At 36.3% G+C, this 25,947-nt stretch overlaps 1 protein-coding gene across 11 annotated transcripts in view; it reads left to right on the top strand.

Moving 5' to 3' along the window:
• The window catches only part of Rbfox2 (RNA binding protein, fox-1 homolog (C. elegans) 2), a gene marked incomplete in the record, with an annotated part of 254,383 nt that overhangs the window by 213,226 nt on the left and 15,210 nt on the right, over positions 1-25,947 (top strand). For 6 of the 11 annotated variants that reach the window (XM_013511502.1, XM_013511504.1, XM_013511501.1 and 3 more), the window contains 7 exon segments: positions 2,576-2,722; positions 5,286-5,339; positions 15,243-15,335; positions 18,238-18,298; positions 22,073-22,126; positions 22,235-22,327; positions 23,456-23,600. In XM_013511502.1, coding sequence (XP_013366956.1) covers positions 2,576-2,722; positions 5,286-5,339; positions 15,243-15,335; positions 18,238-18,298; positions 22,073-22,126; positions 22,235-22,327; positions 23,456-23,600 — 647 coding nt within the window. 11 annotated transcript variants of the gene reach the window in all.

The raw sequence follows: 25,947 nt of genomic DNA, 5'->3' as shown, positions 1-25,947 counted from the left end.
TATACAAAGATGATGTACATAGTACAACCTCTTTGGAAAATTGGCATTGTTATTAAGACTGATCACGAACATATCCCAGAAAATCCACTCCCATATATATAAAATCTCACCAATACAAATTTGTGTGTACCAAAAATGCATAAACAAGAATGTTCACATTATTCTTATGAGCCAAAAACTGAATACAGAGCTCATAAATTCTGGATGTTTACACAATGAGGTACTAATAGATTAAATTACAAGAATATGCATATACATGTTTCAAATATAAAGTGTGAAAGAAGCCAGACCCAAAAGAGTATATACTGGGATGATTCCATTTGTTAAAATTAAAAGACACCACAACCAACCTGTGGCGTTAAGTTAGGACAGTGATGGCTAGGAGCTGGAGTGCCCCCTGGGATGCTCCTAGAGTCCTGTTTCTTGATCTAATTTGGTGGTTACATGGGTGTATTTCTTTGTGAAAAATTCACTCTGCTTTGTGCTTAGGATTTGTGTTTTTCTGTCTGTTAAATTTCCATTTTAAAGTATATTAAGTCAAAAGGCTTGAGAATTTGGGAAATGATAATTTACTTTTTCTATTTGCCTGATCTCCCTAGAATTAATAATTTCATTTTTTTAAATACAATTGTTCACTACAAACCAGAAAACTAACCAGTTTGGCTTCCAGCCCTCTTAAATTATGTCCTCATGACAGCAGAGAATTCTCAAGAGCAACAACTAAGCACCTTCGGCAGTATACTTTAAAGTAATGATTAGTTTGTATTGATCCTGCCACTTCATTTACACCATGACAGGTTACATGGACCACATCCATAAGTTATATATAAAACTGTAATTTGGAGCTTTGTGGAATCAGTCTTTGTAACTTTTCTCAAAGTGATGCATTGTCATCCCACAGATCAGATCTGGTGCTTTTAAAGTTTAATTGAAGAAAGAGTTTTGTGTGATCCAGCTGTGAGGCAAGTTTGATGGTGCTTGAATGAGCATTAGTTGCAATTGATGCTTACTGCTTTGACTGCATGATGGTGCCCGTGACGCTGTTGTAGTGACTTAGTGAGTTTCAGCTTTGGATGGAATTTGTTTTGTTTAGTCTGCATTGTGCTCCAATTGATGATTGAAAACTTTACACTTTGGCAGAACATTGCTTCATAGCTCTTCCCTTTTCTGCTATTTTTATATCACATAAATCATTGCACATTTAAACCATCTGCAAGGCCTGAATGGAATGAGATAAAAAGCTGCCATCTCTTAGACTGACACTTGAAAAGCTATTATTCACTTGGAGTTTATTCTTGATTATCCTTTATATTTTAAAGTTTCGAGCTTCATTTCAAGATTGTTGCTAACATCTTTGAGCCAGAAGTATCTCTGATTCAGTTTCTTTTAGCCTGAATATTGGGCCAAAGGGAGGAGATTCATCCTGTGTCACCCAGAAGAATCTGCTAGAGACTCCATTCTCTCTCAATTAAGATAATAAGAACAGCAAGTTCTACTCCTGTTTTAAAAGTATGTTGGTTTAATCAGCTCAACAGCTGTCCAGTTTGGCATGCACCTTCTAGGGAATAGTAAAAACATAAGGTTCTTAAATTACCAGATGAGTACTTCAAAATAAATGTCTTTTTGCTTGCCTAGAACATGTCATACCTGTTAGGTATATGTGAAAAGTGTTTCTCAACATAGCAACTTTTTTGACAGTTTAGTGAAGGGGGAAAAAAAAACACATGGCCTGGGATGTTGCAAATAAGACTGATGATTAAAAATATATACCCATACATAGCCTTTCGTTATAGATATGTGGAAGGCTAGCATTTGTATGCTGGGTAATAGATTAGCCAGGCTTCCGTAAATAAAACCTTTTCCAACAGTTAAACCCACTGAATGCAACTTTTCCAAAGGCCACAAAAAGAGGGAGTCTCTTGAACTGAAGTTAGCTGGAATTGTATAAATGAGGAAGGAAAGTACAGATTCATTTCAAGATGAAAAGTTGCTTCAGTCTTTGGGCAAATTGAGTATTAGCACTGTTTCCCCTCTTTATAAATAATATTATAATACTGTGACAACTGAGTAGTCTTAAACTCTGAAACTCTAATAGAGGGTATGAAATATAAAAATATTGCCTAATTTCATTTCTTTGAGAGCCTGAGATGATAGACCAAAAGATGCAGTGACCTACACAACTGAGTACATTGGACTCTATTTTCAAAACAGAAAGGTCTCCAAAATAGAAAGCTGTACTAAGAATCTTAAGAGTAAAGTCACTATTTTTACATATTCCATTTATCCTAATAAATCTCCAAGGGATCTCAGGCAAGTCATTGTTTCTTGTCTGTTTCTCCCCATTTTCCTGCTGTACTGTAAATATTCAGAAGACCTCAAGTTTTTATTTGTAGATTATAGTGTCTTGAACATAGGTCATACCTTTGAGATTTTTTTTTCTTTGAAGTGAGAATTATTTTTACTTACAGATAAAACTGGGAATGATTACAGTAGAAGGAGGGGCTTTTCGTAATTTTATGTAATTCATATGAATTGTGCTTATTTTTCATTTAGTGTCCTTAACCTCTTTATTCAGCAGACAGAAGGTGGAGCACAGACAGATGGCCAGCAATCACAGACACAAAGTAATGAGAATTCTGAGAGTAAATCTACCCCTAAACGACTGCATGTCTCTAATATTCCTTTTCGTTTCCGGGACCCTGACCTCCGGCAAATGTTTGGGGTAAGTCTCCTAAGTTTTTATGGATTTTACCCTTAAAATAGGATTTAACCCTGTAACTGTGTTATTTGTCTACTCTAAACATTCACCTGGCAGGTCACACAGGTGACTGTGCACATGGACTAGCCCTCGCATGATTGCTAGGACTGAGACTTTCAGGGCTAAGATCAGGATGAGAGGGCTGCCCTACTCGCACACCAGCCTTAGTACATATATCAATAATATGCTTAGATTTACCTAAATGAACAAGACATTGTTTTAATGCAGTGACTCCTAAACTTGTCTGCATTTTGAAAATCCCCTGAGAAGCTTAAAAAGTTCTGATGCCTGTGTCCCATACCCAGAGGTTATGATTTTATTGGCCTAGGCAATTTTATAAGATCCCCAGGTGATTCTAATGTGTAGATAAGTTTAGGAGCCATTGCTCATTCACCCCATAACATTTTTTTGCCTTTAGGTAACCCTAGCACATTATTGCCTTTCTCTCATCATATGCTGTCAGACACCGACTGTTCTGTGTCAGGAATACATTATTGCTGCTCTATTCCATCTTTGCAGTCTCAGAAGACATTTTCTGTGTAGAGAATATGAGTGTAAAAGTGGCTCATTAAAGTAGAAAGGGTGTGGATTTTGACATCAAAGACCTTGGGACTGAATTCTATGTGGTCATGACTCAGGGAAACTCACATAACCTCTTCCAACTTGAATCTCATCTAAGTATAGGAATAGCAACCTCTGTCTTTCAGTTACAAGTTAAATGGAATAATGTCAATAAAAGTAAATAGTGCCTCTTTTATTTTTACTTCCTTGCTCATACTTAGTAATGTCAAGACCAATATCTAAGGAAAGTGTAGAGGGTTAGTTTCCTGTCTCTGATGTTGTCCTTGAGTTCTTTACCTCCTCCTGAAGTCACCATCGTGAAAGCAAAGTGTAGTAATAGAAAAATTTATGTTGTTGCAAGTGAATGGCTGCTAGAAATCTTAATTTTTTTCTGATCCTGAATGCTGTTGCCTGTTTTAATTTGACCAAACGCTTGACTTGACCTAGGACCAAGAGAGATAATCATTGGTTTTATAAAATTTTCATTAGGATAGGTGCCCAGTGCCTTGCTTAAAAACCAGGTTCCCCTTTTTAAGTCTTTGCTGTGGCCATTTCGTGGCATCAAGACATTGGACCAAAGCACTGTCACTTGGAGCTGATTACCTGGCCGTATTTTTCCTCCTGAAAAGAAAGCCAGAGTTGAGATCTTTTGAGAATTTTTATTAGTATATGTTTGCAGTCCACAATGTTTACATTTGTCATGCAGGGTTGATACATGTACATAACACATCTTAACTATTTTTACTTCCCCCTCCTCTGCCCCCCTTCCTCCTCCCTCCCGAACTGAGATTGAATGATGTTCTGGCAGTACTTGGAGAGCTTTTACATAGAAATGGTAACCATTTGCTCTCCATCTTTACAGAAAGAGAGCAACCAAAACTAGAAGGGACAGCTAAAGGACTTAGTTTACATATAAGAAGATTCTTCCCAGCACCATGACTTACTAGGTTCTCTTCTGAATCATCAGAGACAATGAGGACTCAGTCTTTGGAGTACATTCTTATCTGTCAGAGATGTGTTTTCTCTTGAAACAGGAAAATAGTGTCCTAGGCCTGTCAGTGATTTCTTGAAATGTATTGTGTCCTTCCCATAAGGCAGAAAATGAAAAAGAAATAATTTTCCTCTAGTAAGGGACACCTCATTCCTCTGTTTTCTTCTGTTTGGCTAATGGCTACTAGCCACTGGTAAACAGCAGAGATTCCAGGCTCCATTTTATTAGCTCTGTAAACTTGACAAATAGCTTGTATCAGCCTCAATTTCCTTAACCGTAAAAGGAAGACAAACTTTCCTTCAGAAAGATCATATAAGAATGCAGTATGAAATATAAAATAAAACAAAGTCTAAACTACCACACGTCTTAGTTTTATACAGTAGGTATAGAAATAAAACTAAATGCTCTCCTATCTAAAATAAAACATTTTCATCCTTAATTCCAGCTTTCTATTAAATAAAACAGGAATCAAACCTACTTGTGTTATTCTAGAAAAGTTGGGTTCTTAGTGTATGTTCTTTTGGTAAAGATAGTAATAATTCAGTCTAGTGGAAAAGCATGATTTCTGTTTCCTGTTTTCATTTTTCACTTTTTTAGTGGTTTTTTTTCCCTCTCACATTCCCAAAGTCTAGTTTAAAATAAATAATGGAGTTTGAGGCCAGTTACCCAGAGATTTCCTGCTCATGCCTTCAATTCAGTTCATCCAGTTCTTGTCCAGGGGAAGAAGTGCATAAGGCCACACTGTGAAGGCCTTTGGACAGTGGCTTTTATACACAGAAGTGGATGACACACGGATGAGTGAATTCAGAAAGGAGTGAAAACAGACACTCTCAGCTCTGTGATGGGGGAAAAATCAGAAGCAAATAGAAACATGAAATTAAATAGGCACTAGTAGCAATTCCCTTTTCAGAAGAAAGTAAAATAGATTCAAAAGAAGCTGACCATAAGTCAATGTTTTTATTTTTGTCTCTGCAGCAGTTTGGCAAAATCCTAGATGTAGAAATAATCTTTAATGAGCGTGGCTCTAAGGTAAGTTCTGTTTCAATACCAAGTGTGTGTGGTTTTTATTGTTTTGTGGGGTTTTTTTTTTAGTTTTGTTTTATTTTAAACAGCGATTGTTCAGAATGTATAAACAGTTTTGCAAGCCTGGCATAAAAGTATCCTAAGTATCCATCTTGGGTTAGATTATCTCTAAAAATAATCCAATGGCTAGACTTTATCCTAATACTTAAATCCAGAGGGTAATGGGGGAAAAAAGTTGGAGGGGAGTGTGGCAGCAGACAGGGTGTAGGAGGTGGTAGTCCTGATTAGTCTGAAGTTTGCCCAGTGAGTGTGAACTTTCAGTGATAAACATGTGCCCGCTGCAGCACATGTGCATAGGTTGCCACCACTAGCCTAGACTTTCTTAACTTTAAGGAAAAAAGAAGAAACTGAAAAAGTAAAATTCTGTGGTCCGAATTCTGTCAGGACAATTCAGTTTTCTAAAACCAAACTTCAAAGTAGCATACTTGGAAAAAATGCAGTGTTCAGTTATTGAATCTAATGTTCTCTCTTGGAATATGTTTTGCTAAGGTGGCTTATCCACAGGAATTCTCCAGGAGCAGTGAGTTAACTTTTTAAAGAGCTGAGATTTTTTTTTTCATTGTAATGACTTTCCCTATTAATTAGCATTGTTAAAATTTAATTTTGATTTGGCCATCTCTGCTAAACTTTGAAAACAGTTCTCGGTTATGATTTAATCTCTTAAAAATGTGATTTGAGGAAAAGCTAAAATAAAGCCAGTAAAGGACTTAATATTTACCTGTCTTCAATTTTCTACTCCACATTGACCGTGCTTTGGGAAGTGATAATATTTATATACCTCCTGCTGCCATCTATTTGTACTAATACCAATGTACAGTTCTGTTCTAATGCTCCTGATTATTATTCCCTTCCTTTATAGAATGTATCAACACTAAAAGTATTTAATTCTGATTGTAACAATTATTTAATAATGAGGTTATTATATACTCTATGCTTCAAGTTTTCATTAAAACAAAAAAGATTAATATGTCTATACAGAGCTTTCCCCAGCAGTTAACCTGGTAAGTATTTTTAAAGTGAAATTTATTAACTGCAACCAGTAGAGCTATTTATGTTTGTTATTTTGTCACAATTGATTTCTAATCTTCATTCTATAATTTGCAGTTATTTTTGTGAAGTTTTTAGCTACTAGGTAGGAAAATGACTGTGGTTTAGAGGTGGGAAACAAAATGTAAAATAAGTATGTGAAGGTTATTGACCACACTGTTTATCTAAAGTACTCTTTAGACATTTTTGGTTTTAAGTGTATGCACTTAAAGTAGTCTTACCTCTAAAAACCAGAAGCCCAGGACAGTTTCTTCAGGCATTGAGGACTTACTCCTTACCATTTGATCGAACTATTGTGAAGCAAAGGAAATTGATCTTTCTTAAGGTTTCCTTCATTGACTTCAAGGATTTACCTGTTACCAAATTTTCTAAAAATTTACCTGACCCAATTCCTTCTCCCACATAATTTTCATTTTAAAATAATGTCACACGCCTTCCTTTTCCCTTTGGGAAATTTAAAGGCATATGCTGCTTTCCTTCCCTCTGTTTGGTGTCCTCATTGCCCCTTCTTTCTTTGGGCTGCTAAACGGCAGATAGACAGAGTACTGTACTAAGTAAGGTAGTAAGTGTATTAAAAGCAGAGCACAGAATTCAGGATTGCCCTGTACATCTCTGCCTTTAAGGACTGGGAGAAAACCTTATTTTCGTCCTTTGCCATCTGGCTGTTACTTAAAGTCTTTTTTTCTGGAGTGTGTTCCCCAGAACTGTTCTGAGGCTGCTAAGAGAGATTATTTTCCAGTCATACCCAAACATGCCTCCTCTGGGATCCACCTAAGAGAAATTAATGGGCACTTTTCTTTTTTGAATTATGTTTCTCATTACTTTTGTATGTTTGAGGTAGACCGTCAAATTACAGCATGTCTTACACCAGACAAAACAAGACTTTATGTGGTCTTACTGTTTTGGATAAGAGTTGCTCTGACTTGAGTGTTTTTCTGTCCAAAAATTCACTTTATTGAATTTTTTGAAACATTAACAGAAGAACAAGTCACAAAACAAGTCTGAAATAAGCCATACTTACAAGTAAATGAAAGTTAAATTACTCCAAAACAACAACAAAAAAAGCTCTTTACCATTTCTTATTTTTTACAATAAAACCATCCAGGGTTCTAGAATATAACCAATTGAAAACATAAGAAAACACTGTACACTGCCACACCCACATTTCTCTACCTGCCACTATTCCACCTTTTCTAGCTCTTGGTAGTAGAGTTACTGTGCTCCATAAGGAAGTTATTTCCTTGATTTTTGACTATTCTCCTTTTTTAAACAATTGATTTTCAAATTCTGGATTTGGCTTTCCTAGACTGTGTAATATGTCAATTATTTGATTTAATTTTGTTAGTCATCTTTGTTCTTTCTTAAAAACAAAGTCAGCTGTATCTAATTACTATGAGTAACTAAACATCACATTTTGAAAATATGTAATTAGGAGATATGATCGGATATGGTACTTCTTCAAAAAATTGTTTACTTAGACTAGAAAAGTATCATATCAATGTATATAGATTTATTGATTCTCCAAATTTCACTCATAATGATAATAGAAACACAGTTAATAAGATAATGCGTAGAGTGGCCCTATGTCCTGCTTTATTAAGGATAACCCCAGGTTATACCTATTGTCTGATCATAGTTATCAATAATGTAACCTTTCTTCTTCAAAATATCCCAGTTTGACCAATAAACTGTTACATTCTTTATAAACCCTTTGAGTAACAACTGAAAAGCATCCTTTTAGAAGGAATTCATGACCCTTAATGAAAAGTAGAGAGGAAAGCATTTGTAGTTCATGTAAGAGACTCTTCACTGGTGATGTTCTCAGGTTATGTTCTTCTTGTCTTTTTGTTTCACATAGAATCTTAAACACAAGCCAGGCATGGTGGCACATACCTGTAATCCCAGCACTTGGGAGGCTGAGGCAGGAGTAGCGCCATGAGTTTGAGGCCAGCCTGGGCTACGTATTGAGACCCTGTCTCAAAAAACAAGGTTTAAAAAAAAAAAAAAAAAAAAAGGATCCTTGACCTTATCAGCATCTTTCAGTGTTTAAGAACTTTTTACTTTTCAGAAAGTTTTTCATGATAATTATCCAAGTTTATTTTTACAATTACAGATTATAATATTCCTATAGTCCATGAGGTTTTGTCAAAATGCTTGTAGTGTAGTTGTCCCTTGAAGGCACAAAATGATCACACACTGAGTGTGTGGGAGCTTGTCACCTCTTCACACAGTAGTGCCTGTCAGGGCCACTGCACAGGAGATCAGGAACTGAGGTCTCCTGCAAGCTCTGGCGAGTGTGTGCCTATTATTTCTCCAGGGTGGGTCTAATGAGAGGATCTTGGACTAGGACAGGCTGGAGTTAGGGAAGGTAAGACTTCTCTTCCCAGTCCTGAGACACACTAGTGTACTCTAATTTCTCACCTGTTGCCCTGGCTTTTGATTTCCTTCAAAGAGAAATTCTTTTTTTCAAACTGTAGTCAAAATACTTCCTTTGAAGTCTCACTAAGTAGACCTTAATGATTTTCAGTACTATTTGATAGGTAACGCTGACATGAAATGTTTTCCATTATACTTAAAACAGAATTAACAGTGCATGTATTTCCAAAAGTCTTAGTTTATTTTCTTTTGTTACCTTTTTATGAGTTTTTGTTTTATTTTTGTTTTATTTATATTTTAATTTCTGTGTTCTGGCCATACCCAGGAGATTCGTCTGCTTTTGATTTCTCCCTTAAAAGTTACATGGTAAATTTTCTTTCTCATTCTTCTGAGATGGAAAAATTCAGAGATTATACAAATATAAAAATATGTTTACGGTGCTCACTCTATTGCTTGTTATTTATTGCAGCCTGAGGCCAGACTAAAAAAGGTGACAGTTACTCGGCTCCTATATGTCCTTGATGAGGAATGGATGTCAAGGCAGGTGGCGAAATTGCTGTGTCACTCAGTAGAAGTTTTAACCACCACCATACTCCTGATAAGCCATTCCTTAATTTCTTAAAGACAGCTAGGAGAGGTGAAAGTCACCAATGTAATACTGGCATATTTAATTAATGAACACTGCATTATTAACATGTACTTTGGGGGCTGAGAGCTTTAACAGGAGTATATGAGCCTTTGTTGTCCAGTGTACTAGTCACACTGAGCATTGGAAATGTCAGTATCCTGTAAGTGTAAAGTACAAGAGAATGTTAAGTATCTCATTAATAATGTTTATCCATTGATGCTATACTGAAATGATACATTGTACATAATGGGTTAAATAAAACACATTGTTAAAATTAGTTTTATTTCTTTCGACTATTTCAACATGACTGTTAGAAAATTTGAAATTACAGGTGTGGTTCATGGTATAGTTCTTTTGGGCAGCACTGGTATAGACAAATGTGCCAACTTCATTTTTTAAGTTTAGATAAAAATTCTTCATCGTCTGGCATACTTGAAATATTTTCTCTTAAGAGTTTGAAATTCGGGGCTGGGGATTTAGCTCAGCGGCAAAAGCGCCTGCCTGGCATGCGCAAGGTCGTGAGTTCGGTTCCCGGTACCGGAGAAAAACCAAAAAAAAAAAAAGAAAAAAAAAAAAAGTTTGAAATTCACTGGGAAAGAATTTTTGCCAACTACTTCATAAACAGAGGACTAACACCAAGAATATACAAAGAATTAGAAAAATTTAACTTACCAAAATAAAAGTCCCAATCAAAAAGTGGGCAACCAGAATGAACAGACAGTTCTCAGAAAGAGGAGTTAAAATGACCAATAAATACATGAAAAAATATTCATCATCACAGGCCTTGAGAGAAATGCAAATTAAAATTACACTGAGATACCATCTTACCCCAGAAAGAATGGCTGTCATCAAAAAATCTATTAATAACAAATGCCGGAGAGAATGTGGGAATAAAGGAACTCTTCTCTATTGTTGGTAGGAATGTAAACTAGTACAACCACTCTGGAAATCAGTGTGGAGATTACTCAAAAAAACTAAAAAGAGAAATTCCATTTGACCCAGCTGTTTCCCTTCTAGGTATCTTCCTGAAAGTTAAAATCATCACGTTATAGTGATACATGTATACCTGTGTTTATAGCACCACAGTTTATAATAGCTAGATCTTGGAAACAGCATTTATGTCCATTAACAGATGAATAGATAAGGAAAATGGATATTTAAACAAAGAAATAGGGGGCTGGGGATTTAGCTCAGCGGCAAAGGTCCTGCCTGGCAAGCGCAAGGTCATGAGTTCGATTCCCGGAAAAAAAAACTACAAAAACAAAAAACATAAAGAAATACTACCCTGCCATAGAGAATGATAAACCTGAGGCATTCATAGATAAATAGATGCAACTTGAGAATATAATGTTGAGTGAAACAAGTCAAACACGTAAGCTCAAATATGGCATCGTTTCTCTTTAAAAAAAAAAAAAAAGAAAATAGAAGAGAGATAAACAGGAAGTAAAGAGAAGTCCAAATACTTTCCCACATTACATATTCTATTGTTTCAAAAATATTTTGGTATATATGCTAGTTTCATTTATACTGCTAGTTTATCATAGTTTGTGGAAAGGAAAGGTTTGTGTTACTACCTGTTTCTTTTCTGTAAGAATCTTTCTGGTTTAAATCTTGTACTCTTTGTCACTACTTTGAAGATAATAATACACAGTATATTAAGTATTCTCATTATGAAATTTTGTTTCATTTTTTTCATAAAATAAGAGTGAAATTAAATCTGTTCCTTACACATTATGTAATCTGTTACATATCTGTACAGATTACATAATGTGTAAGGAATAGATTTAATTATTTCAGTGTTTGATATGTTGTGTGATTCTTTTAAAGCTATTTAAGGAAAATGTGTTAGATTTAGATCTGGTTTTACTTTTTTTTTCTAAAGCAAGACATTAGAATGCTCAAATAATGTTAGCTTTCTAAGAATGAAGGAACATTAAAACTTGACTTTATGTAAGCAGACTTCTGCAAATAACTTTTAAATATAGGTAATCTGTGACTATCCTTAGCAAAATTCCTGCATCTTATCCTTAGCAAAATTCCTGCATCTTTTCTAAAACACTAAAATGTTAATGACATAATACATTTAAAAAGCTTTTTAAGCTTTGAGTTATATTATTAAAAATGAAATGTAAGCATGAGAGATAAGGAAGCATAATCTTTAGTTTGAAGAAAAATCTCCTGGTTAAATTTTCAACATAGAAGAAAACTAAGAAAATATGCTAAAAACGCTGATTATACCTCCACCTCCCTAAATGTGGATTTTAAATGAGTGGTATGTATAAGTTTCCCCTGATTCTAAATAAATTACTATAAATTTAGTGGCTTAAAGCTACACGTTTCTTAACAGTAGTAGAGGTCAGCCCCGAGGTACATTTTTTTGTTTCTTCAGAGGCCCTAAGGAATGATTCTTGCCTTTTTGAGCTCCAGAGGCTGTCCACATTCCTTCGACATAGCCCTTTTTATTTCCAGGCCGACCATGGCTGGTCAAGTTCTTCCTCAGGCTGCTGGGATCAAATCCTGACTCCTACTTCCTGTTTTCATCTATAAGGCTAAGGATTACATTGGGTCCACCAGATTATCATGGTAATCTCCTCATCTCAAAATCACTAATCTAATCACATCTGCAAAATCCTTTGTTATGTAATATGACATATTCTCTGGCTCCAGGGACTAGGATGTGCACAATTTCTGAGGCCATTCTGCCTACACAAGGTCTCTCTATCTTCAGAGAAAAGGAAAAAACCCTCCTACTTCTGTGGTTCATATTAGAGATCCCAGAGTATCAACCAAGCCTTCTCCCACCCTAGAAAGAGATGCTTGGAAAGACATTTTTTGTTTTGTTTTTGTTCCGGTACCAGGAATCAAACTCATGACCTTGCGCTTGCCAGGCAGGCACTTTGCCACTGAGCTAAATCCCCAGCCCCAAGACTTATTTTTGTCTGTGGTATTTTGGCTAATTTTTCCTTTGACATGTAAGGACCTTTCTTTAAACACTTTTTAAAACAATTGAAAGTGCAGTTTTGCTCCTGAATAAAGGTATTATTGAGAAAATAACATAGAAACAGAAATTGCTAAGCTTTTTTGTTTGCTGTCTGAGAATCTCAGTGCTTAATAATACCACATTTAATTCCTTTGGTTGCAGTTACTATATCACTCATGTTTTGTTATTAGATCCCACAAGGAAGGTTGTGGAAGACATTTCACAGTAAGGTTTGAAAATGAAAATAAGGATTTGGGGAGTAACATTATTTAGTACATAGAATCTACATTCTAAGTTGCCAAGCTGAATTTCTGATTTTCTTACCACTCATTATATACCCTTGGGTACTTCATCTTAACCCAGCTTCTTTATCTTCCAAATGAAGCCAACAGAGCTGTCTTTCCCACCCCATGACGTCATTTGAGAATGTGTGTGTATGTGTGTGTGTGTGTGTGTGTGTGTGTGTGTGGTTTGTATGTGATTGTGTAGATATGTAGACAGCGCTAAAATTTAAAACGTAGGAAGTAGGCTCCACATAAGTTAATAGTAATTCAGCTCTTAATTTGTAATTTATTAATTTACCCAAGGCTCAAAATCACCACTCTGATAATTAGTTGGAATAAAGTTTATAATGCTTTCAAGTGTGATTAAAAAAAACAAACTCAATCACTATCGGTGATCTTTTTTAAAGAGCTTAGCTTTCCTATTGGAGGATTCTCTAGTATTAGAAAGCTGGCTTCTTCAGTGGATGCTAATGTAGCTGACTGATGATATCCTTAATTATTAACTTGCCTTGCTCGTATACCTTAAGTTATCAAAGTGGCTGTAACATGTTGAGATTAAAATTTACCTCAGAAAATATGTCCCCATTAATATTTTCCACAAATTTTGAGCATTCTATAGAATATTAACTACAAGTACCCATAGTATTTCATCACAAGCAACATTTTAAAATTTTGTTAGCCAAACATCGCATTTTCTAGGGTACAGTATTTGTATCACTGTTCACACTGTGAATACCGTAGAGGTAATCTATTAGAACATTTCAGGTACTATCCACTCATAAGTATTTAGAATGCTGAGTGGTCAGGTCTCTCAAGATGATGATGCCAGGCATGGTGGCGCACAGCTCCCTTCACAGCACTGGAGAGGCTGAGGCAGGAAAATTGGCGTGAGTTTGAGGCCAGACTCAACTGTATAGCAAGATTCTGTCTCAAAAAAACAAAACAGTGGAGGGGCTTTTACAAAATCTATGTTTTGAGCAAATGCACAGTTTACCATCTCACTTAAGACCGAATTTTGTATAGAAGGGAGCTCATGCTATTAAGCAGCAAGGCAGACCATCAGCAAAAATGAAGCGTTTTGAGTTATTCTAAAATGAAATACTCTAAAAGTCCTAAAGGAACAATAAAGCTATTAGTGACTTTATCGAAAATCCTAAAAATTTACCACTCTGATAGCCAGGCATGGTGGCGCACACCTGTAATTCCAGCATTCTAGAGGCCTCGAGTTCAAGGCCAGCCTGGGCTACATAGTGAGTTCAAGACCAGCCTGGACTACATAATGAGACCCTGTCTCAAAAAAACCAAAAAATTTACCACTCTGCAGATGTAAATAGCTTGAAATTATTTGTAAAATTATAGTTGCACAGTACAAAATAAGGACAAAGCATGTAGAATAAAGCTGATGTGATGCTTTATGAAATAGCTTTGTAATATTCAGAAAATCTTGCTGACATTGAAATTAGTAGCATGGTGCTGTGGACAGAGGAGTGAAATGAGTTAATCCCTGGTCTCCCAGTTTGTCTATTTTACAAATTAAGGCTTTACTCTACTTTTGTAGCTTCTACAAGAGACAGACATGTTAAATTAATCATTACTCATCAGCTTTATTGTTGTATACTTTTCCTATTGAATTATAGGCATATATAACTGATATCAGTAATGTAGATCTATCTTGTCACTAACGTAGATTGCCTAGTGACTATACCTAGTGCAAAATCACTAATAAATTTAATAGCAGATATAGATAGATAATAGCAGATATAGACAGCAATAGATTAGTAATTTAGGCTACTTCGGGTTAGCAGTTTTCTGAAGCTTACCTGAAAATATCTTCACTGTAAGGTGTAAACTAGTCATTTAAAATTGGCCTTGAGGAATAGTGGCAACTGGCTATTGCTTAGTGATATTTTCACTTGCTTAAAAGAGCATAAGTACTCTGCCCTTCCTTGTACCTGTAGAATTATGCTTCAGAAGTACTGTATCTCTTATGTTACCCTATTGCCCAAGGAATTAATAGTGATAAAAGAAACAGACGAAGAGGGACTAAGATGATTAGACTGTCTAAAAATATCTCATCATATAGTGATTGATCTTGAATGTCAGATTTCATATAGCAGTTACTGGAAAATAATAGACTTAGGATGTCAGTCAGTTTAATTCTTTTAGTACTTAAGGGAAATGTACATTAACAGCATGACTTGAGAGAGAAAGGTAAGGTATTTATGTTCAGATTCCTTGATGAATAGTTTGACCCGAGTAACTATACCTTAATTTTGGTCTGGCCTCACATGCTTTATATTTTATTACTGTTATTATTAAATAAATTACAGTTGTTATTACAGTTCTTTATCCTTTTATTGGGTTTAATTTCCCTTTACAAAATATGCATGGACCAGAACTGTGACTTTGGGAGGCTATTGCTGAGTTGTTGTTGATGTCAGTTTCATACTGTGATATTTTTTTCTATTTACCAAGAGATCAGTATTTTAATGTAACGATGTGCATGTTTTCCCCCCTTCTCCCGCTGCATGCAGGGATTCGGGTTCGTAACTTTCGAGAATAGTGCTGATGCAGACAGGGCCAGGGAGAAATTACACGGCACCGTGGTAGAGGGCCGTAAAATCGAGGTGCATGTCTTCAATAATTCAATTTCTGGTTTATACTTTATTTCTCTTTTCTTGTATTGCCTCACTTATCTCACATTTGGAACCCCATCTTGTGTGCGTGCACTGTATGTGTGTTTGTATCTCCGTGTTCTTCACCTTCTTGCACTAAGATAAAAAGTAACACTGCTGTCTGCCTATCCCTTTTTTTGGTTGTTTGGGACTTTAATTTTTTATTTTTACTCATTTATTTACTTTGTGTGTGTGTGTGTGTGTGTGTGTGTGTGTGTGTGTGTGTTTCATTTACTTTTTTCCTCTTCCCAAAATGTTCATCCTTCTGCTCTCTTGATTTTTTTCCTTTGCTTCAATTTGCCAGACTCTGAATTCCTATGATCAGGCCTAAATAAAACCAATTTTTAAAGTGTCTAAAAGCTATCTAATTGGTAACATTATGTTCTGTGATCAATCAAGGGGCCAGCCAGTATCCTCTTTCTCTTAGGAGGCCAGTTTGCCTCCACTGGAACAGATTATATAGATGTTGTGGGGAGAGAGGAAAGAACCCAAAACTCATGTGGTTTTAAAATCTTTACCTAATGTGAAGAATTGCAGCAGTTTGATTTTTAGATTTCACAAATAACACCCTCAAACATGGGGTTTGGTGGCTGGCTAGCAAGTGTGCTGTAATTATGGAGGAGTCAGCCACCAGGGTTCGCCAGCCCTTTTTAACAGTACGTTGAAGGTTAACTGGCTCCTTTCCCCTTTCCCAGTTTTTAAAAGTATTAAATATAAAAACCACCATTTGAGTAAGATGTCTGCATATTTTGCTTTTTTTTCCCCCCTTTCCAATGGTTTAGCATTTAGGGCCCTTCACTTGACTCACTCTTTCCATCGTAACTATACACAATGCTGGTGATGGTGCCCATTGGCGGTAAGTGGAAAAAAAAGTGCTAGAGAAGAAGCTTTTAAAAAATGTAATTACAAAACAATTAAGAAAGAAAAAGTCCATCTGCCATCTCACATTAACACTACGAAATGTGATTTGACTTGTTGTTCCTCTTCCCTTTCCTTTCCTTTCCTTTCCTTTCCCCCTTTTATTTTCAATGCTGTTGAGTAGTGCCCTCTGGACTTTGGATGTACATATTGTTTTGTAGCAGTCTGAGCTGTTTGATTACTGACCTCATGGTGATTTTTTCCCCTTGCACATCTTACTCAGAGTTACTGAACTCCAGTTTGGCTGGTTTTATTAATAATGCACTTTCTGCCCCTTCCTTCCCTACTTTTCCCCCTTCCCAAACCACTGTTTGCAGCTCTTTCTTTGCCCTTGACTGCTCCTTTGCTGCCAGCAGCACCCTTCCTGACTCGCCTTTCTTTTTTCCCTGCCTCACTGTTCTATTTATCCAAATTTTGGTTCCTGTCCTTTCTTGCTCCTCTTCCCTTGTCTGTTCCATGCAGCTGTTGGTCTCTTTTGCTGACTGGTGGTTTCTGATTGGTTCTGGCTGCTTTTATGTGCTTGGTTGCATTCTGCTGTAGCAGCTGGTTTAAGCTCTTGATCCATTCTAACCTTGCTTTTTACTTTCTCCCTTTCTGAGTTTTTTTTTCCTTTGTGTGTGTGTGCGTGTTTTTTAACTGCATGGTCTCAGTTTCATCATTGTTGTCTCCCATTCTTTCTTTGTAAATGTGAAATGTTTGTGTTATTGGGGGGTCTTACAAGAGTAAATGCAGTTTCAAGCATTCCTCATGCAAGATGAGCCTCACTATACAAATTGTAAAAGACACATTATAATGTTTTTAGTTCTTGTACTACCTAAAATCCATCTGTGCGTAGTATGAGTTTTGCACAATGTATATTATACTAGGAAACAAGATAGGACTTACTTGTATTTTACAATTTCTTTTAAAATTGGCATAGTTTCTGACCTAAAGAAGACAGTGTACAGTATCATTCTGTGAAGAGGCTTTCCTCTTCCTGCAAGAGCTTCAAGGCTGGTCCTGATGCTAGCCTGCCGTGCCCTGGCTTTTCAGTTATGTGCATCTCCTCTCCAGCAGCACCTGCTCACCTTAGCACTGACAGTGCTTCGTTTAAATTACACTGTAAGAAGAGTGGAGAGTGATGTTAAGACAAAAGAAATAAACACTTTATCTTCACACTTCAATTACCTACATTAAAGGCCTTCTGAAAAATTTAAATACAGATCATATCTTGTAGAAAATTCACAAAGGCCCTTAAGACTGTCAGTATGGGAATTTAAGTTCCTATATTTTTTATTTTTTTATTTTTTTATTTTTTTTTTGGTTTTTCTCCGGTACCGGGAACCGAACTCACGACCTTGCGCTTGCCAGGCAGGCGCTTTTGCCGCTGAACTAAATCCCCAGCCCCCCCTATATTTTTTTAATTAACCTTAGAAAAACATAGACAAACATCAAAAGTGAAACAGATTTATGAAATTATAAATCAGTAGATCTATTTTTATCATTTTCCTGTTAAAAAAAGAAAAAGCCCTAACCCTTCTTTACCCAGGTGCAAACCTGTTTTATAATAAACTTCAGAAAAAAATAAATAAATAAATAAACTTCAGAGTTCATTTGTGAATATAATTGTTTCCTATTTACTTTTTTCCATATTTTTCTACATGGAGACTTTCTGTTTAAGGATCTCCAAAGAACTTATAATTTATTTTTTTAGAATACTGAGTAATAAAGTAGCCCTAAGTTTCCATATGGAAACTGCATTTTACTCTTGTTAGCCTCACTTAATAAGCACCTAAATTAAAATTTTATATGTTAATATTTTATATTGTTAAATTAATTAAATCAGTGGTCTAAGAAATGTATGTTTTAAATTAAATACTGTATTACTGGATAAGCAATTTCATGTTCCTTAATGTCTACTTCCTCCCTGCCCCATCTTTCCACTTGTTATTTTTAGGTGAATAACGCTACAGCACGTGTAATGACTAATAAGAAGATGGTCACACCATATGCAAATGGTAAGAATTTACAAATCATCTTTGGAAGGAGTGTCATTTATTCTTATGTAAACACATGAACTTTTGTAGACATCTAAATATCTCTACTTCAGTCTTGACAGTTTATTTTATTTGTGTTGAAGTAGTCTCCCTAGGAGAGTGTATTATATTTACAGGTTAACTTGTTTCTTAGAATTAAACTGAACTTTTTAGTTGTTAAAGTGTTTTGTTCTCATCATTCATCTTGTACACAGTACAGACCTGTCATTTGAAGTTGCCTAGTCACCCAAACTAGGACCCTTTGACTCCATCTTTTTCCCCTCAAGCTATTATGGTTCTATTATATTAGACTTATACATAACGTTGCTAGAAGTAAACCAACTATACTTTTACTACTGATTCCTGATCATGTGGGTAAGAGTAGCATAACTTGGAGGATAAGTATATTATTATCACTTTGTAACTCTAGATCCCTTGCTTTCCTTGAGGCCTGGCAGGAATAGCCATAGTGTGTGTATGAGAGAGAGATTTTCTATTCCATGATTACAAATTATATGACAGATTTGTAGGTGTTTCTCACTGAGAAGGAAATTTTTATGAGTGATTATCCTAAGAAAAATAGAACTTTTATATCAGTTGTCAAATTTAACATAGATTCATGTTCTCTAAATGTGATAGAGCATAATTTTAATCTGCAGTCCCACAATGATTTTGCAAGCTCTGTTCTACAGAGCCAACCTGAGAAAGAAAAAAGAAGAAAGCAAATGGGCTTGGGTGCTGAAGCCTCTGGCTCTGTTTTCTTCCTTTTCCTTTTCTTTTTCGTTTTCTTTTTCCTTTCTCTTTCCCTTTCCCCTTGTCCTTTCTTCTTTCCTTTCCCTTCCCTTTCCCTTTCCTCTTCCCTTTCCTTTTTTTTGGGGGGTGGGTGTTACTGCTGAGGATCAAACCTTGGGCTTCATGCATCCTAAGTAGACACTTTTATACTGAGCATCATCCCCCATCCTCCAATTCTGCTTCAGCCTGAACAGCTCTTCATTCACTGTTGTAAGAACCCAAAACTCATGTGGTTTTAAAATCTTTACCTAATGTGAAGAATTGCAGCAGTTTGATTTTTAGATTTCTTAGATCTTAGGGTTTTGTGTAAGATTTTATTTACAATAAAACTGTTACAATAGTTTTTACTGCTTTCTTCAAAAGTTTGAACTTACTATACTAGAAAATTAGCCTTATGTGTTAGTACAACCTTAAATCAGATAGAAATACATTAGCAGTCAGTATAACCTATAAGGTCTTTACTAAATATATCCAGCCTAGCTTTTTACACACATGATAGAATTTATCAGCATAATTTCCCTTTTCTTTACCCATTTTATCAGTGGTATAATCATGAAATACCACTGCTTCTTGCTTTACCTCTTGCTTTCTTATTTTTACTGCTGCTATAAAACTGAGTTTCTGTAATTTTGATAAACCCCAATATAAACAAAAGGGAGAAGGAGATATAAAATGTATCAAATTTTCCTTAGATCCAGGGAAAATGCCATAACAAAAAGAACCTCTGATAGGATTTCAAAAGACAGAAGTTTTACTTTTGGATTTGACTCTACATTTTACTCTGTGACACTGGGTCAGTTTCTTAACCTGTCAGATCATTTCACATCTATGTTAGCAACTACAGAATTTTAGTACCTGCCTCTTTAGAAATCATCATCCCAACCCTCTCTGCTTATTTAAGAAAGGAAGCCCAAAGAACTATAATATTCACCCACAGTCAAAAATGTGGCACCTGTCTCCCACTTTTTGTGAAAGCCAAAGAAGATCTGTAAAAATGCTGTGTAAACTGTATAAAGCTAGGATTTCTCAAAGAGTTACAACAACATAATAACTTGCATCCATTTGTTTATTTAAAAGGTACTTGGGCCTAGGGGATGTGGCTAAGCTGCTAGAGTCCTTGCCCAGCATGTGTGAGGCCCTGGGTTAGATCCCTAGTACCACAAAAGAAAATAAAGGAGTGGTCAGGAAATAAGGCCATTGGTAGGAAAGAAAATGGTCAATTTTGGTATGTTATTTTAAGTTATTATTCAAGCCTAATAGTCAAGAAAACTGCTGCTGCTGTGTTTAAGGTCCTAAGAAGAGTTATAATGGAAGCCTTCCAGAGGATTTTCAGTCAGCATTTTCATTTATGTTGGGTGGAATCATTTAATTTTCATGCAAAGACATTGTGCAGTCTCTTTGAAACTTACACATTTGACATTGCAGAACATTCATGCGCTCATACTTGAAGTAGGATTTGAATTCCACCACAGTGGTAAATTCCAATGAAAGGGGATTTCAGTCTACCCAGAAAACCAGCATAGTGTAAGGACCTGGAGTCTAAGATCCAGGTCAAATTTGAATCCAGTCAAATTCCACCACAATTTTATGTAGATTAATGGAGACCATCATCAGGAACATAAAATATCACATTCTTGAGCACATTAGAACAGGACATTGGATTGATTGAAAATGAATAGATTTTCTCTTGAGTAATGGCTTTGCTTTTTACCATGTAAAGCTGGTAATTTCAATAGAATTAGCTTCCATTTGTATATTTACAAAGGAGCAGTGGCACAGTGCAAGGGAAAGAAATCAACAAAGCCAGTCTTTTGGGAAAATAATAAAGTATGTTTGCTTATTGTGTGTAAAATTCAATAAACATTTATTCCATAAACATTTATTAAAATTTTCATAAGTGGACAGTAGTATATTTTTCTTTTTATAAAGCACGTGCCGTATTCCTGTACATACTCTTAAAAGTCAAAGAAGAAATAAAATGATATCAAATACAATAATGTTTAGAAATTTCTAACATTTATAAATGTTGAAGCTAGCATAAGAGTCTGGTGTCTTTAAAAAGTCTGATTTAGGGGCTGGGGATTTAGCTTAGCGGCAAAAGTGCCTGCCTGGCATGCGCAAGGTCCTGAGTTCGGTTCCCGGTACCGGAGAAAAACCAAAAAAAAAACAAATAAAAAGTCTGATTTGCTTAAATATGTTCATTACAGATTAAACCACTGAAGTTGGAATGTACTGTGAATTTTATTATTGCATATCTTTCTTTTACTTCGTGAACCCCAGTGAAATCCCAGTGGTAAATTCCAATGAAAGGGGATTTCAGTCTACCCAGAAAACCAGCATAGTTAAGGACCTGGAGTCTAAGATCCAGGTCAAATTTGAATCCAGTCAGAAGATACCTTTATGAAAGAACTAAGGTGATGAGCTGGGTGTGGTGGTGCATGTCTGTAATCCCAGTGCTCAGGAGGCTGATGCAGGAGGATTGTTGTTAGTTCAAGACCCTGTGTCAAAAAAGACAAAAAAAAAAAGGACTATGGTAGTAAAGACTATTAAAATGATGTGTAAGAAGTTGCATCACCATGTGGTACAGAATGACACATGTGCTGCGTTTTTTCCCCTTGCTAAACTAAGAGAAGGTCATTTAGGTCGTGTTGTGACAGCACTGTAACAGACCCCAGGGTTTATTTCTGTCTTTTTCTTGCTCTTACCTGTCCATCTTCCTTTCTTTCCCAATTTATTTTCATACCCTGCCCACTTTTCCTGACTCTCTCATTATCCATTCAACCATTCTAGTCGTGCTTCAAGACAATGCCATTGCCCTCTCATATAAACCCGAAGGTGACATTCTAAGGGGGAATTAATAATAGGCAAATATAAGCCCCGAGGTGTCTGAAGCCAACTTCATATACACCGGCACTCCTTTTCCTCAGTAATCTTAAATGCTCGCTGCCTTTTTTTCTATTTCAGGTTGGAAATTAAGCCCAGTAGTTGGAGCTGTATATGGCCCCGAATTATATGCAGGTAGTATTTAATATTTCCATTTGTGCTGTTTTATCACAGCCTCTGTGGTTTTAATTTCCTACCCCTTTGTAATCCTTTCATATTTTTAAATTTTTTTAATGCAATCAGCATCCAGCTTTCAAGCAGACGTGTCCCTAGGCAATGATGCAGCAGTGCCCCTATCAGGAAGAGGGGGTATCAACACTTACATTCCTTTAATCAGTAAGTAGCCTATGTTGGCCTGGCAGGGATTTTGCCTATAGTGTCTGAGCAGTGGTGTGCTGGTTGGTTGGTTGCTTGGTTGGTTTTTCCTAGTATAATACATAACTGAAAAGAAAATATTCTCAAGAAGGGCAATAAATATCACAATGCTTTGTTCTGTTTAATCCATGCTAGAATATTCCTGACTGGATATTAAAATGGCCACACAACAAAAGTAGTTGGAAAGAGGGGTGAGGGCAGGGGAAGAATATTCATTCTGTAGTTGATAATAAGGAAAACAAAAGACATAAATATGTGTAACTTAAGTTATTCATATCTTCTGCTGGTGCACTTAAGGCTCTCCAGTAGAGTGTCACTTAAAAGCACCAAAAGTATTACTGATTATTCTCAGCTCCCTTGGTATCTGTAAAGTCACTTTGACCTGAGCCTTTTTACTCCACCCAGAGATACAATTAAACAGAACTCAGGGAGTGTGGAAGTAATGTCTCTACACACTTTCTAGAGAACAGTACACTTAAAATAAGCCCTTAGAGAATGCCCATCTCTTGAGAGTGTGACAGGAGAGGGGTGGTTTTCCTCTCACCTTACATTTCTGCATTAAAACATTGCAGATAAAAAAAATGAAATTGACTAATGAAATATCTAACTATTGTGTGCGTTGGAGGTGACACCATGTAAAATACAAAAGAACAGTCTTTTGAGGATTAATTATGTTCACATCATAATGTTGGGAAACAAGATTAATAATTGGCCTTTCAAAGAGTTCCTATCTATCTGATTTAAGCTGCCCACAGAAATTAGAAGTCTTGTCTCTTATTGTGGCAATAGTCCTCAGCTTCTTGACCTGTTTCTCACTACCTCTCATTGTAATGGCAAAATGGGAAAGAACAGAATAAACTCACTCAGGACATTATAATTTAGTCATGGACTCATTCACTTGTGCATGTTGGGTCTCTCTTTCCACTTCTTTTCCACTCAGATCTAGGGCAGAAAAGGTACTGAAGCCTGTGTTGCAGCTTTTGAGAAATGATATGATAGACAGCTTTTCATCTTTTCTGTAATTTGTTTACAGTGAGTTGTGACTGTACCTGCTATCGAATGCAAATTGAAATTTCTGTCATATTTTGGGTCTCCCTTTAGTTCCTGGCTTCCCTTACCCAACTGCAGCCACCACGGCGGCTGCTTTCCGAGGAGCCCATCTGAGGGGCAGAGGGCGGACAGTATATGGTGCAGTTCGAGCGGTACCTCCTACAGCCATCCCCGCCTATCCAGGGTAAGCATTACATTCCAAAGTCAGTGTGTGTCTAAAATAGGAAATTAGACCCCCCCCCGCCCCCGCAAAAAAAAAGACTACCACGGTCCTCTTGTAACTTCTGGGACATTGCTGTGCCACATAGTGTGAATATTTGCAAATTAATGGATCAGATGGCAAAAACCAAAATATATCATCATCAGAATGTTACCAAATGTCTATTCATTATATAAATCTTGGTTTTGGCCACCTTAAGCCTTCATGGTAAGGGCTTAAGACAGTAGCCAGAATCAGCTTGTGTTTATTAGCAGTGTGTTGGCATGGAGTTCACTCAACAGAGCACGAATACGGATTAACACTACTGCAGAGAAAGAAGAGAGGAGCTGGATATTGTAGTACCAGACCGCATCTGCTGTGCTTACCCCCTTCTTGCCACCCTGTGTTGGGGCAGAGGCTGGCACATGTGCCCTTCCCTTGGTTTCACTGCCCGGGTGGTGAGCAGCAGAGCTAGTTACCCACAATGGATTTGCTTTCTTTGTAGGAAACGGATTAAAAGAGGTTAATTCAAAGTGAACCAAATCCGATTGAATCAAGGGAGAAAGGGAGAATTAGGAGGATTAAACTGCAGTTGGCTTCTGAAGGATGGTAAAACAGCTGATGTTGCTGAGCATCCTTCACCCTTTGATTTTTGTGTGGAGGGTGTCTCATGCAGTGGAATGATTCCATAGCAACAAATAAATCCTTTGCTGTTGAAGGGGAAGAAGGAGGGATGATGGCAGGTTGTTTTAGTTGTTTCTCTGTGTCAGCCTAAAATGAGTATTTTTACCAGAAGTGGACTTTTACGAGTCAGTTGTACCAAAGACTTTCTCTCTTCAGAGATGGGACATTTCTCTTCATCTTTTCTCTACCTGTGGCAGGTTTTTTCTGTATTCCTACAGAGAATAAATAGTGGCAGAAAAGCCTGTTAGCTGCTACTTAGTTAAAACATAAAGGGTAAGAGCCTCCTTTGTATGTCCTTTTCTGAGAGGAAATTTGGCTTCACCTGGAGGTGTACTAATTTAACATTCATTCATTCATAGACCAATTGGACATACCATTAGGAGTCCTCCATGCCACAGAATTAAAGCACTTTTGTTAGACCAGGCAAGTATGCATGTGGAAGTGGGCAGGATCCAAAAGACACTTGAAGGGAACTGCTACAGAAAATTACTTTTGTTTGCAAGTTATAGATGTTTAAATCCCATGCATTCCATCATCTCCATCTTCTGCCATGACTTTTAATTTTATCCTTTTTTCTCTCTATTTGACCTTTGACCTTCAACCTCTGACATCTCTTTAAAGAAGTGAATAAAGACACTATTGTTTGATCAAAAAAAATTCAAATCAAAAATTTCTGCACACTAGGAAAATTGATCATGAAGCTTCTTCCATTTCAATCCAAAAGTATTTACTGTCTCATTTGCAAACAGGCTGCTCAGAGAAACATGGGATTTCTTTATAACCTCTCCAAGTAACTGTATAAAGTGGTTGGATTCATTCTTGTGTGATGTAGGTCATTTCACTATATTGGCCAAACTTGAGAGCCCATTCTCTCCCAAGTACATGTCAGATATGTATTTGCTCAAAGGTACTTTATCTTTTATGTCTAATCACATCAATTTCTGTGCATTACATTGAACACTAATTTCCCATGTTTTCTTTTTTATTAACTAAACCACCTGTTTACATGGAAGATGGCAAGGAATAAGTCCAGTATTTTATGGGGAATGGCCTGGAACTGCTTTTCAGCTTAGTAACTAATTCCATGATTAATTGTGTTCTAGCCTCCTTGTGGCATTTTATACAGAGAATACAGAACTTCTTCTAGAATTTAGGTGAATATTCCCAGTAAGTGGAATATTATTTTGGGTCTCCCAGTAAGTGATTTGACTTAGAGCAAAATATATTGATGTTTTTAATGTCAACATTTCACTATGGGATTTTTTTTAACATTTGCCTAGATCTCCTTTCTGAAATCACTGAAGGTTAATTAATCACCACTTGGCCTCAGTGCTTTCTGTTTTATCAGCTTTCTCATTGCAGATAGGTCTTTTTATTTACTAAAGTGCAACTGAGAAGATTAGTTTCTGTTTTCAGATTTTAAGTAAATTGTAGACTGTGAAAATGTATAGTACTTAGCCAAATAACCATCAAAGATAAATTTAGTTCACCTGTTGTGTGGTACAAAGGTATAACATTTGGAACATTGTAAATTGTGACCATAGTATACTATAAATATAACAAAACGTCACTGAAAATAGGATTCAGATATTTTTTAGCACCTTATAAGAAACAAGTTATTTCATACTCATGTTAAAAATATGATTTA

The sequence above is a fragment of the Chinchilla lanigera genome, unplaced genomic scaffold (genome assembly GCF_000276665.1).
Source record: "Chinchilla lanigera isolate Chin_1 unplaced genomic scaffold, ChiLan1.0 scaffold00012, whole genome shotgun sequence".
NCBI classification, from domain to species: Eukaryota; Metazoa; Chordata; class Mammalia; order Rodentia; family Chinchillidae; genus Chinchilla; species Chinchilla lanigera.
The sequence above is the reverse complement of the archived record's forward strand: the minus strand, read 5'-3'. Positions and strand labels throughout refer to the sequence as shown.